The following is a 12,952-nucleotide window of genomic DNA, read 5'->3' on the forward strand; positions in this document are numbered from 1 at the left end:
GCCTGGCCTTGCATTATTGCATTCAGCTACCCAGCTCGCTCGTGCCTTCACATCTCCCTCCATCGCCATGCCCTGATCCCTGGCCGAGCCCTGCCCTGCCGCATTCTAGCACTACCCCTGATTTCTCGAGTCCTGCCTATCCTCAGCTCTGCGGCATAGAATCCAGTGTGTTAGAAACCAACACAAAAATGTATGTTGGGGGCAGATCTTTTCTTTAAAAAACCAGTTGTTGTTGTGTCTGGATGTAGCAGTAAGAACAGCAGCAACAGCTGGGAACCTTCAGAGACTCATCCGAGTTCTTTAAACACTGACATATCATCAGTGAAATGCTGACTCCCACCCACCGCCCCTGCCCCGGGACCTTGTGTTGAAAGATCGTAATCTCCCAGTTACGTATTTCAGACATGTTATTCGGGAAAATTGCTGACAGGAGAGACTGCCGGCCCCGGATCTCATCCCTGTGGTGGTATCTGTGAGCACGGAGCTGCTCAGGAGCTCTGAACTGGCAGCACCTAGCGATCAGTCCCTGCTTGGGCCTAGGGTTATTATTCCCCACGTAGGCGGCAGTGGTGTCCTAAGGCTGTTCCTCATTCCGCGGCGGCACCCCAGGAGTGCTGGGAAGTCAGCGGATCTCCTCATGCCAGGAGAGAAGATCTGTGCTTCCCAGCTGCCCCGCCCCAGCCTGGAATCCTCGGAGGGGCCACGGGTACCAGCACTAAGGGTTCTGAGATGCAGGGACAGAGTGCGAGCCGCCGCGCCGCGTCACACAAGCAGAGGCTCCCTGCCAGGGGTGCTTTCTGGGAGTGGCGGGCAGTGGGTGCAGAGCAGGGCAGGTATTGCCCTGCACCAGGCTATGCAGCTAAAAATAATGCTCATAGCCTCCTTCATCCACATGTGGCTGCATGCCATGCAAGCGCTAGCTGGGTTTGTCCTCGACAACCCTCTCTACAAGGTTGGTTGCCTTTACAGATGGAGAAACTGAGGCATGGGGCGGGGGGAGAAGTGATGTGCACGGTCACACAGGCAGCCAGTGGCAGAGCTGGGTAGAATCCAGGAGATCAGCCAGCCAGCTCAGCCTCGGGGGGAGAGGGGAGCCCATCCCACTGGGTCACCGTGTGAGACGGTCTCTGGGAATAGCCTCCCAAATCCTGCTTCAGAGACTGAGGAAGCTTGGTTGTTGCGTGGCGAGTGCTCAGTTGAGGGAGAGTAGCATGAGGACGGAGTCAGGAGGGTGGCAAAGGGGCAGAAGTCCCCCACGTCAGAGCATGCACACACCTGCACACCCCTGGGTTTTGAGAGCTGCATACCCCAGCTGCCAGGAGTGCGTCTGTGTCTGTGGGGGAAACCAATATGAGCTGCCTCCCCCATCGGCCCTGCTGGCGTGTGGGTGTGCGTCTGGCAGGGACGTTCTGCTCTTCTCCAGCTACCCGAGAAGGGACCAGCCTCCCTCAGATGCAGGCGCCTCAGCTGCCCGTTCCCTTCGCTTGTGCTTGAGGGTCAGCCCTGCACCTGCCAAAATAGATGAGTTAATAGCAAATATGGCAGGGATGTCAACCAGCAACCAGGGTGAGTAAATAATCCCCAGGCCAAGACAAACCCTGCATCTGCCTACAAAGGGGTCGCACATCCTGTCCCCTATTGTCACAGCATTGCCTCAACGGAAGTAGCAGGCCACCTGCCCTCCTGTAGCATCACCACCCCTTCCTCCATTGGCACCCTCTGTGGGAGGGGGCGGGAATAGCACCGCGGCTATTAGCACCCAGGGGTGGGGTAGAGAAGCCAAGGAGATGGAGCAATTTACAGTCCCTCTCGCATCAGATCTCCGCGGAAGAGGCGGAAGCGGCCCCGTGCTGATTTCACTCTCATTAGCACTTCAGCGGGATCGGTAGTGAGCTCATTGCTGGGGGGTTATGCACACATACGTTGTGCATTAAGCCTCATCACCGGGATCTTGCCGTCCTCCCTGTTAATAGCGAGCCCGAGATTTACACAGCTGGAACCAGAGGCGGGAGGGGTGGCCCTGCCTTCCTTTCCCAGGAGATGATGAGCCCGAGGAAAGAAAGCAAAGCCGGGATGAAGAGCAGAGGACGTCATGTGTTTACAAAGGTCCTGGCTCCAGCGGGAGGGCCGGAATTCCACAGGCCGTGCAAAGGGTGGGTGAGAAGAGGCTGCCTGCAGGAACTGAGGGCCACTGGTGGTGGAGGGTAGCTGGCTTTAGTAGGCCTTGGCCTGGGGAAGGGAGATTATTTCACTGTTTCTTCCCCCTGCTCGTGAGCATCCAGCTTTATCTTGTTTCCTCCCAGTCAGGTGCCTCAGCCCAGCAGCTGGGTGCTAGGTAATGGGGACAGGATGAGGTGGGAAGCTGAGATCCTGCCTTCTCGTGCTGCTTGGGGCCTACAAGGCAGAGACCAATGCCGTAAATGTGCCCCCTACGCGAGCATCACCCGTCCTCTCTCATGTGCACTTGGATGGTTGTTTTTTTGGAAGGGAGTTGTGGGAAGCAATATAGCCCAGGGGATGGGGAGGAGTTTATCGGGCAGAAAAAGTCCACTTCCTCCCCGCACGGATCTCTCTGCCTTGTCCCTGCTGCTCACCCAGGGACCATTGCTCTTTGCTTGCCCAGTGACATTCCCTTCCCACTCACCAGGGTCTGTCGCTCTGATCAGCTTCCCAGCTGCTTACATTTCAGGCCGTGTTTCCTTGGTTGGGAGCCCCCTGCCAGCCAGGACAAATTCTCCTTCTCCTTGTATCAAACAAGCTCCCCACAAAGTTTTTTTGGGCACCATCTCTGGTGGCTCTACGCTCTAGAGCAACAGCGGCCTTCTTGGTGGCATGGACAATCTGCTTCCAACCAGTCTCCACCTCCTGTGTAATTGCAGCCAGGGTCAGGGATAGCCCAGTGATTGGCAATACTCACTGCTCTTGGTTTACAGATGCTAGCTGTCCTCCCAGGAGGAAGGCCAAGGATTGTTGTCCACATTTCACAGAGAGGGTGTGGGTGAGCCCACACTCTCTCTGTGAAATGCAGACCTGAGACTCCTGACCTATCTGATTATTCTTCTCTTAGACCAGTGGGCAGTTCCAGGCAACCAGCTGTTGTTAGCTTCAGGAACACAACTGCTGGAAAATAATCCTAGGTTGCATGTATAAAGGCGTCTTTTGAGCCAGGTCATCAATGGGTGCAGGTGCTGTAGCTATGCCAGTTTACACCAGCTGACGGTCTGGCCCTTTATCCGTGGCACTCAAAGGAGGGTAGGTCTCCATTATCCCCATTTCACAGGCAAGGAAACTGAGGCTGTGTCTTCACTGCAAAAAATAAAAAGTGGTGTTCTTTCCCCCTAGAGAGTTATCCTGATGTAAAATCCTAGTGGAGACAAGGCGCAGATCGTTATTACCTAGAGCTGGCGAGTTAAGGTCAAACCTATACCCCGCACCTGGGGTTTACCTTGTCCATCTGCATCCAGGTAAAAACTCCAGTGCCTTTTTTGGCAGTGAGAACCTAACCTAAGGCACAGAGAGGTCCAGTGACTTGCTTAGGGTGTTGCACTGAGTCAGCGGCAGAACTGGAAATAGAACCCAGGCATCCTGACTCCCAGCCCTATGCCCTGTACGCTGGACCATGCTGCCGCTGCCAGCTCATACCCGCAGCATGGGGCACAAGCCTCCATGCCAGAGCCCTCTTCACCAGGCCACTGGCTTCAGCACGTCCTCTTCAGTGCCATGGGGAGGATGTGTGCAACAACAAGGGTGGGATCTGAGTAGCAGGCAGAGCCTGGGGTTGCTCCTTCTGGGACTTGTAGAGGATTGTCTGGAACTTAGACGTTATTAAAAGAAATTCCACGTGCAACCCCCCCCCCCCGCCCCCAAAAAATTCTGAGTGACCTTTTGAACCAGGATAGGAATTCAAGCCCCCCTCCCGCCACAGCGGCCTTTTGGCTTCTGGCTGTCTCCGTTGCGTTTAATAAAACAGGCATTAGGGGCTGCGGAGCCTCATTTCAGCCCTTGGGTTTGAGCCGGTGCCTTGTCGTTCTTGTGCCGAGTTTGAAGGAGAAGTCGCAGGACGTTAAGCTCTTGTTATAAGTGAGGGATTTGAAGGGAGTTATTGGCCTGTGCGGAACGCGGCCCAGCTGGGAGAAAAACTCAAGCTAAGGAAACAAACCTCCTGCCACTGAACAGGGCGTCCCTTTTCTGTCTTGCTCCTGGCTTTCCAAGCTGGCTACTGCCGAAAAACTGGCTGGATCTAGCTTGGTCCATGAAACAGCAAGAGCAAAGAACATTTCCATGAGGAAAATTATGATGTGTGGGGACAAATCCAAGTGCCTATTCTGAGGTGATGTGGTCTTTTATTTTTCTCTCTGGCTTTTATCCTTGCTCAGTCCCCGGGTCAAGCCACCTTGAGCTGTGATCTTGGTTATGTCTCCTAAGCTAAGCAAGGTTAAGCTGGAAGTGCACGGCTGGGAGACGACCCTGGAACACCTGGGTGGGAGTGTTGCCCCAGACCGTGGGGCTCATCCTTGGGTGTCAGAGCTGAGTCCTAGCGGCGGGAGGCGCTGGGCTGGGCTCTGAGTTGAATCTGAGTGGTGCGAAGGGGCCAGAAGGCAGCTGTATCCGCCCATCAGAGAATTCCCCTGGTGAAGGGGGGCTCCTCGCTGGCCCTGACCTGTGCCACTCCATGCCCAGGTCTGGTGTGGGAGACTGGGGGGAGCATGCCAGGAGTGGGTGATGCTCAGCTGGTGCATACTCCTTCAGGGTCGGCTGGCCTAGGTTGGAATAGGGACTCAGGAGAATGCAAGTGTGCCTTGAGACTTGTAACTGGTTCTCTTTGCTCAGCAAAGAAACTGGGTTGCTGCCTTTTGGATTAAGTGTACAACTGAGGTACAGGTCCCTGTGTTCAGGGCAGATCCCTTGGCCCTTTTTCTAAAGGTAGGGATGCTAGCCACAATATCCTGGGTAAATCCCAACTTGGGAATTTATCTTCTGCTGAGTTAAATTTCCCCTGTAGTTTCAATTGGCTCTGATTAGAACATAAGAACATAAGAAAGGCCGTACCGGGTCAGACCAAAGGTCCATCTAGCCCAGTATCTGTCTACTGACAGTGGCCAATGCCAGGTGCCCCTGAGGGAGTGAACCTAACAGGCAATGATCAAGTGATCTCTCTCCTGCCATCCAGCTCCATCCTCTGACGAACAGAGGCTAGGGACACCATTCCTTATCCATCCTGGCTAATAGCCATTTATGGACTTAGCCACCATGAATTTATCCAGTCCCCTTTTAAACATTGTTATAGTCCCAGCCTTCACAACCTCCTCAGGTAAGGAGTTCCACAAGTTGACTGTGCGCTGCGTGAAGAAGAACTTCCTTTTATTTGTTTTAAACCTGCTGCCTATTAATTTCATTTGGTGACCCCTAGTTCTTGTATTATGGGAATAAGTAAATAACTTTTCCTTATCCACTTTCTCAACATCACTCATGATTTTCTATACCTCTATCATGTCCCCCCTTAGTCTTCTCTTTTCCAAACTGAAGAGTCCTAGCCTCTTTAATCTTTCCTCATAGGGGACCCTCTCTAAACCCCTAATCATTTTAGTTGCTCTTTTCTGAACCTTTTCTAGTGCTAGAATATCTTTTTTGAGGTGAGGAGACCACATCTGTACACAGTATTCGAGATGTGGGCGTACCATGGATTTATATAAGGTCAATAATATATTCTCAGTCTTATTCTCTATCCCCTTTTTAATGATTCCTAACATCCTGTTTGCTTTTTTGACCGCCTCTGCACACTGCGTGGACATCTTCAGAGAACTATCCACGATGACTCCAAGATCTTTTTCCTGACTCGTTGTAGCTAAATTAGCCCCCATCATGTTGTATGTATAGTTGTGTTTATTTTTTCCAATGTGCATTACATTACATTTATCCACATTAAATTTCATTTGCCATTTTGTTGCCCAATCACTTAGTTTTGTGAGATCTTTTTGAAGTTCTTCACAATCTGCTTTGGTCTTAACTATCTTGAGTAGTTTAGTATCATCTGCAAACTTTGCCACCTCACTGTTTACCCCTTTCTCCAGATCATTTATGAATAAATTGAATAGGATTGGTCCTAGGACTGACCCTTGGGGAACACCACTAGTTGTTGGGTTCCATCCCAGAGGTGGCTGCACTGCAGTGGTGGGTGAAGGGCCTGCATCTCCTTTATAGGGGCACTGGAAGGATGAGCAGAGAAGTGCTTTGGGACCCTTAGATGAAAGCCAAGCATTTGTGTATTCTCTCTTCACATCTCTTTCTCAAAATCAGTTTTGCACCTGTGCTCTTTCCGTGAGAGACACCATACCGATAGGCCAAATGAAGAGCAAACTCCTGAAGATGGGGAAGAAAGTTACTGGCCATGGCTTTGGACTGCGGGCTGTTTTCAGGAGATAGCGAGTCCTGCAAATGCCATGGGATGCTCCCCTGTAGGAAGCCCTTCCAGGGGGGCAGCCTTTCCCTCCGGCTTCTCTTGGCCATTCATGACCTTCCCATGGGGTTCCCCCCCCCTTTGTTCCATTCGGAGAAGCAAGTGATTGTACCTGGCGCCTGCCAGCAAGGATTGCACAAATGGAGCTGTCTGAGCTGTCCTGCCGGGAGAGCCTTGCTTGTCCAGGTATGGGAGGGATGTCACACTGTGTGGCTGTGTACATGGTGACTCTCTCAGCAGGGCCAGCTCCCGGTGTTTTGCCAGCTGGAGCGTAAAACATTTTCGGCACTGCACCAGCCCAGAGTGGCTGCCAGCCAATGAGGGGAGGAAAAGGGGTTTTGGGGAGCGGCACAGCGCTGTGACGCACCCCCTGGCAGTTGTCACTCGAGCTGACCAGTTGCCCTGCTCACCTGCCCTGCGTCTCAGCATGAGTGTGTGCTTATGTGTGTCTCTGTGTAAGAGTGTGTGTGTGTGTCCTCAAATATCTGTGTGTGTGTCCAGCTGTCTCTGTAGGAGTGCGTGTGTGAATGTATGTTTGTCTTGGCATGAGAGGGTACATGTGTGCACATATGTGTCTGTCTGTAAGAGGCCGTGTGTGGACTTTGTGCATCCTTGTGTATGGGGGAGCGTGTGTGTATTTTAATTAGTTGCTCAGACGTTTGCTCAGGTTTTCGGGCCTGATCTGGAATTCCTTCACTCTGCAGGCTGTCATCAACCTGTTAGTCCAGCTTTTCCGGAGTCCAATCCACAGCCCCTCTGCTGATGTCCAAGGGGCTCAGCTTTCCTCTTAGCTGCTGGATTTGAAACGCTCGAGTTCACAGGAGGTTTTCTTTGGCACTGGGCCTCTCGCCTCTCATCCTGATGCTTTCCCTGCATGTTTGGAGGGGAGAGGTCTGGTCGCATTTCTCCTCTGTTCTTCACGGCTTTCTAGAAGAGGGTCCAGGGCAGGAAAAATCCCTGGATGGAGAAGCTGCATCGCCCCACAGATCTAAGCGTTTCAGGCCAAGGTGGTAAAAGGGGATCTTCAGCTCTGTGATCTCACTGCAGACCAGTCCAGCCCCAGCGCAAGCCCCTGCCATAAGCTGGCCTGGTGTCTCAGAGACAAGATAGGCTGAGAATTCTGTCCCCAGAACTTTGTATTTATAGGAGCCGGGAGATACTGGAATCACTCATCCATGGGCACAGCTACTGGCCTGTTAGGTAAGGTTCAGAATGACAGGGTGAGCGCTCAGACATCCCAGGATTCCCCTCTGATGAAGCAACCGTGTGTTGATTTTGGATAGGCAGGGGGCCAACTGAGACCTCTCTCTTTCTGCTAAGCCTGGTCTATTTTGCTACCTTCTCTTGCTCACCCCACTAGTCTGTTTTGTCGCCCTGTCGCATCCTATGTGATGCCTAGATTGGAGTGATCTTGGGCAAGTCTCTGTATCCCTCTGTGCCCGGGTTCCCCATCAGTACAATGAGCATAACAGCCCTGCCTTACCCCACAGGGCGTGGGAGGAGAAATAGATCCAAGATTGTGAAGCACTCAGATATTAAGGTAAGAGAGGCCAGATAAGCACCTAAGGTAGACAGTGAGTTCTCTGCGACAGGGACTGTCCTCTTTGTGACTCTTCTGTACAGAGCCCACCACAATGGGGCCCTCGTCTTTGGCTGGTGTTCCTAGGTACTACCGCAGTGCAGACAAATAATGATGGGAATCCTCTCTACCTGCAGCTGGTCCCATTGCCATCCTTCCTCTAAAGGACTGCGTTTCTTGCAGCTAGGAAGTGGATGAGTGAGTGCAGGTCCAAGGCAAAGCTTGCAGGCTCCTATCAAGCCAGCCTTCATTTTTGACCCCAGGCTAGATCTTTGGTCCTTGCCGTCAGGCCATGTGGCCTGAAGAACATCTGTGTGGATTGTTCAGAAGTGCAGTTCTTCACGTGCCCATTGTGTTTGTGCACTTGTGCCCGTATCAGAGGCAGCTGGGTTCATGTGCCGTCCCCAGCGGCTGCCGTTCCTGTCTGGGTAATAATTCGTGGGCTGTCACGAGGACAGGCTGAGACGCTGAACGCTGACACGGGGGGTCAGTGGGAACCGCGGGGCTAGCTGCCCTCGTTCAGCTTGAACAACCTCACCCATGGTTTGCAATGAGTTGGAGTTGGGGGAGGGATCTCAGTTGAGGTCATGGTGGTCAGACGTCCAGTTCCCAAGCTCAGCATCACCGGGGGTGCTCACCAGACCTCTGTTAGCCATTGCAGAGAGAGAAAGAGAGAGAGAGAGAGTGTGTGTGTGTGTGTGTAACTTCCACAGTCTCTGCTCATGCTGTACTTGTGCTGGGGGCACTAGGGGACTCCATTCTCCAGAGGGCAATTTGGAAAGCAATTTGCCTGCTGGCCAGGGTATGGAGCAAGGGAGGCTGGAGCTCCCCTTGCAGCCAGGCTGATGCTAAGCCAGATGCACTTGACGAGCAAACAGTCTTTGAGCTTCGTTTTATGAAACCTAAATAGGCAAGAGGGCAGCGGCGAGATGAGGCTACTGGGGATTTGAGTCTCCTCAGAATTAATTCTCCGAGCGAGCACCGAGCTGAGGTTTCCCTGCTCCGAGTAACAAACGCCTGGCGTTTTCAGGCCTGTAAAAGGGCCAGAGAAGTTGGCTGGGCAGCGTTTTGGCCCAGATGTTCAAACCCAGTACCTAAAGTGAGGCTCCATAGTGCGTATTCAGGCACCGGCTGTGAATAAATGGTATGGCTCTTCAGAAGTGCTGAGCACCCAGTAGACGTGTCAGGTACAGGGAGAGGCTTCCCAGGGATCTAGCAGACAAAAACCTGGCCACTTACGTATTCATAGAGGAAGGGAATTGAGCTTCAGAGCCAGTGTAGTGTCTTGCAGCTAGAACAGGAACCTGAGAGTCAGGACTCCTGGGTTCTTTTTCTACATCTGCCACAGACTTCCTGTGTGACCTTGGATAAATCATGTCACCTCTCTGTGCCTCAGTTTCCCCATGTATAGAGCAGGGCTTATACCTGCTAGAGGAGTTGTAAGGCTTAATTAACCCTACTATTAACATACTTAGTGCCTGTTCCGCAGTGTTTTACACGAGAGGGTAAGTACCCCATCCCCATTTGTACAGAGGGGTCAATCAAGGCACAGAGTGACATATTCAAGGTTCCACCGTGTGTCAGTGGCAGAGTCAGGAATGGAACCCAGGTGTCCTGTTTCCCAGCCCAGTGCCCTAGCCATTGAGAAATGCTGCCCCACATGTAACCGCTGTGTGCCTCAGTTTCCCCATTGATAATACTGAGATGACTTTCAGCCATTTATCTAAAACACTGGCAGGTCCCGCTGCAAGCTCCTATGGGAGTCCCTAGGGACTAGAGCACAGTGTGGTACTCTGGTGTACTAGTGCCATGCTGCAGGGGGGTTGTCCTTAGACGGAGGGTGAATGCACGGTGGTGATGGTGGTGAACGTTGCACTTATTCCCTCTCTTGTTTGCCCTGGCAGATCTGGATGAGTGCTCGGAGGGGAATGGCGGCTGCCAACAGACCTGCGTCAACATGATGGGGAGCTACGAATGCCACTGCCGGGATGGCTTCTTCCTGAGTGACAACCAGCACACCTGTATCCAGCGCCCGGAAGGTTGGTCTTTAACGGCTCTCACTCCCAGCCCAGTCACTGAGCACTTCCTGCTGCCTCCAGCATCTCCTTTATGGACTGGAGTGTGCAAGGAAGATGGGCAATCGCTTGGACACTGATGGTGTCTCAGGCTAGAGAGGGGCCATGATCTATAGGCCTTGTCTACGCTTGGGAGTACAGCCTCCGGCATAGCTGCACCAGCGCAAAGCCCTGCTGTAGATGGGCAAAGCCACCCTTTGCCCCCTCTGGAGCTACCTCGGTGGCTGGCCATTGATTGGGAATTGGCCCTGATTCCAACGATGTAAACAAGGTCTTAGCCACGACGACTCTCGCTCATGTGCAAAGAGTTGAACCGCTCCCTAGCGCAGGGCTGGGACTGACCCCTTTGCACATCAGCTGGGATGATGGGGTCCAGTCACCGCCTTCTGAGGCCCACAATGGGAATCGGCTATTGGGACCGGGTGAGCATCTATCGCTTGTAATGGCAGAGGCTGGATATTGGCGAGTCTTGGTCTTCCCATCCTGCTGGGTGTATCCCAGCCCTGGCAGAGAGTTCATTACCCACATTGTGGCAAAGGCAGGTTGTGAGCAGCTCATGTCATTTTGCATTAGCGTACCAGGTTGGGGAGACCCATCTCTCAGCATCACAGGGTTAAAGCACCATCAGCTATCCTTAAACACAGGACTTCTTGGCTATTTCCTCTGTCTAATCAGTGGTGCCAGAACAATTTTAATAGTAGGGGTGCTGAAGGCAGAAACCATGTACTTGGGCTGTTATTACTACTTCAAGCCAGGGGGTGTGGCAGCACCCGTAGTTCCAGCACCTGTGTCTAATTTACTTTATCTGGGGATTTATACCATGCCCATCACCATGGCATCTGGCATCGTACCAAGGCATCCGCCTCCTTTATGGCTTGCATTCTTCCACCACTGGGAATGGTTGTCATGCCAGGTTGTCATGTCAAGTCAGCGGGTGGAACAGCTGTTGCGGCCTAGCATTCTAGACACTTACTAGAGCAAGACGCCTGTCGTGCTGTGCCACAGCAGATGTTGAGCATGACCAGTTCGGTTTTACACCAGTGGGGCAGTTGTTCCCAGCAGCTGCTTTGGTGGGCACATGGGCTGCTGTGTTTGGATGCTGGCTGTTGGGAAAGTTTTTGTGGAAGGTCTGGAGTCATTTTCAAACAAAACTAGACCAGCTCTTTGATCCATGTATCAAAGCCCTTGCAGGCCCTTTAATAAGGCATCCGAAACAATAATACCAAACGAAGGACATTAATCCATATCCAGAATGTTTTATTAAAGGAAAAGGTACCAAAAAACTCTGCACACCAATCCACAGGACTCGTCTTCGCTTGCCAGTACTTGTATTGATCCTGCTGTCTCCTTGTCGGTTCTAATTCCCTCTTGTTCGAAGTAGCCTCTTAGGTATGCTGGAGAATCAGGGGGTTTTGTTTCACTAGGTTTTGTCTTTTCTGCTTAGCAAGCATCCATTTGGGTTTGCTCTTTCTCTCCCAGCTTCCCTGGCTACAAAAGTCCACGTAGCAGCTTTTATCCTTCGAGTTTCCACGTGAATTTCACCCGCCTGGTGCCAGATTCCAAAAGAGTAATGTGGTTTAGTGGGTTGAGCCAGGACCTCCTAAGTTCTGATCCTGGTTCTGACTCAATGCGTGTCTGGGGGTTAGAGCGGAGCATTAGGAGTCGGGAGCTGCTTTTCTCTCTCCCACTGTGACTCATGGTGCGAACGTGGGTGAGTCCCTTACCTGCTGCTCCTGTTTAAAATGGGGATGATGCTGGTGAACTTCTCAGGGGAGCCATGAGGATTATTTAAGGCTGGGAACGTGCTATTATAATCGGCTGTTCAATGTTAGGTGTCCCCCTCTGTGCCCGGTCCACAGAAGAAATGAGTCCTTCGAAGCACCCAGCGGTTGGGCTGGCCCTTTAACTCAAGCTCTAGAGGCTCATGCTCTCTCTCGTGATTCCCCCTTGTGACCAGGCAGCTGAGACGTTATCTACTGTGCTAGGCGTTTCCCTTCTTCAACCCAGCAAGCCCTTCCGGGCAGAGGCGACCTATGTGGGGAGGAGGTTTAGCATCTGTGCGCTGGAGCTGGCCACAGTGCCAGCCTCCTATTGAAAGTCTCTGAGCCTGGCCAACTTCCTGCAGACCAAAGGCCTCCTTGTGCTTTGAGAGCTGGTGCGGAGATTAAGACTGGTCGGGGGGCTCCACGCCCTGGCGATACACATCACTGCTGAGTATCGGGGGTAGCCATGTTAGTCTGTATCCCCAAAAACGAGGAGTCCGGTGGCACCTTAAAGACTAACAGATTTATTTGGGCATCAGCTTTCGTGGATAAAAAACCCACTTCTTCAGATGCAGGGAGTGAAAATCACAGACACAAGCATAAATATACTAGCACGTGAAGAGAAGGGAGTTACCTTACAAGTGGAGAACCAGTGTTGACAAGGCCAATTCAGTCAGGGTGGATGTGGTCCATTCCCAATAATTGAGGAGGAGGTGTCAATACCAAGAGAGGGAAAATTGCTTTTGTAGTGAGCCAGCCACTCCCAGTCCCTATTCAGGCCCAAATTAATGGTGTTAAGTTTGCAAATGAATTGTAGTTCTGCAGCTTCTCTTTGAAGTCTGTTTTTGAAGGTTTTTTGTTGAAGGATGGCTACTTTTAAATCTGTTATTGAATGTTTCAGGGAAATTGAAGTGCTCTCCTACTGGCTTTTGTATGTTACCATTCCTGATGTCCGATTTGTGTCCATTTATCCTTTTACATAGAGACTGTCCAGTTTGGCCAGTGTACATGGCAGAGGGGCGTTGCTGGCACATGATGGCATATATCACATTAGTAGATGTGCAGGTGAATGAGCCCC

General features: G+C 52.0%; 1 protein-coding gene across 3 annotated transcripts in view; it reads left to right on the forward strand.

Annotated features, from left to right (window-relative positions):
- Window positions 1-12,952, forward strand: part of SCUBE3 (signal peptide, CUB domain and EGF like domain containing 3) — a 135,012-nt gene that overhangs the window by 57,646 nt on the left and 64,414 nt on the right. For all 3 annotated transcript variants that reach the window (XM_039534858.1, XM_039534859.1, XM_039534857.1), the window contains one exon: window positions 9,941-10,075. In XM_039534858.1, the coding sequence (XP_039390792.1) occupies window positions 9,941-10,075 (135 nt within the window). The remainder of the gene's footprint in view (window positions 1-9,940; window positions 10,076-12,952) is intronic.

This window comes from Mauremys reevesii, linkage group 4 (genome assembly GCF_016161935.1).
Source record: "Mauremys reevesii isolate NIE-2019 linkage group 4, ASM1616193v1, whole genome shotgun sequence".
Classification (NCBI taxonomy): Eukaryota; Metazoa; Chordata; order Testudines; family Geoemydidae; genus Mauremys; species Mauremys reevesii.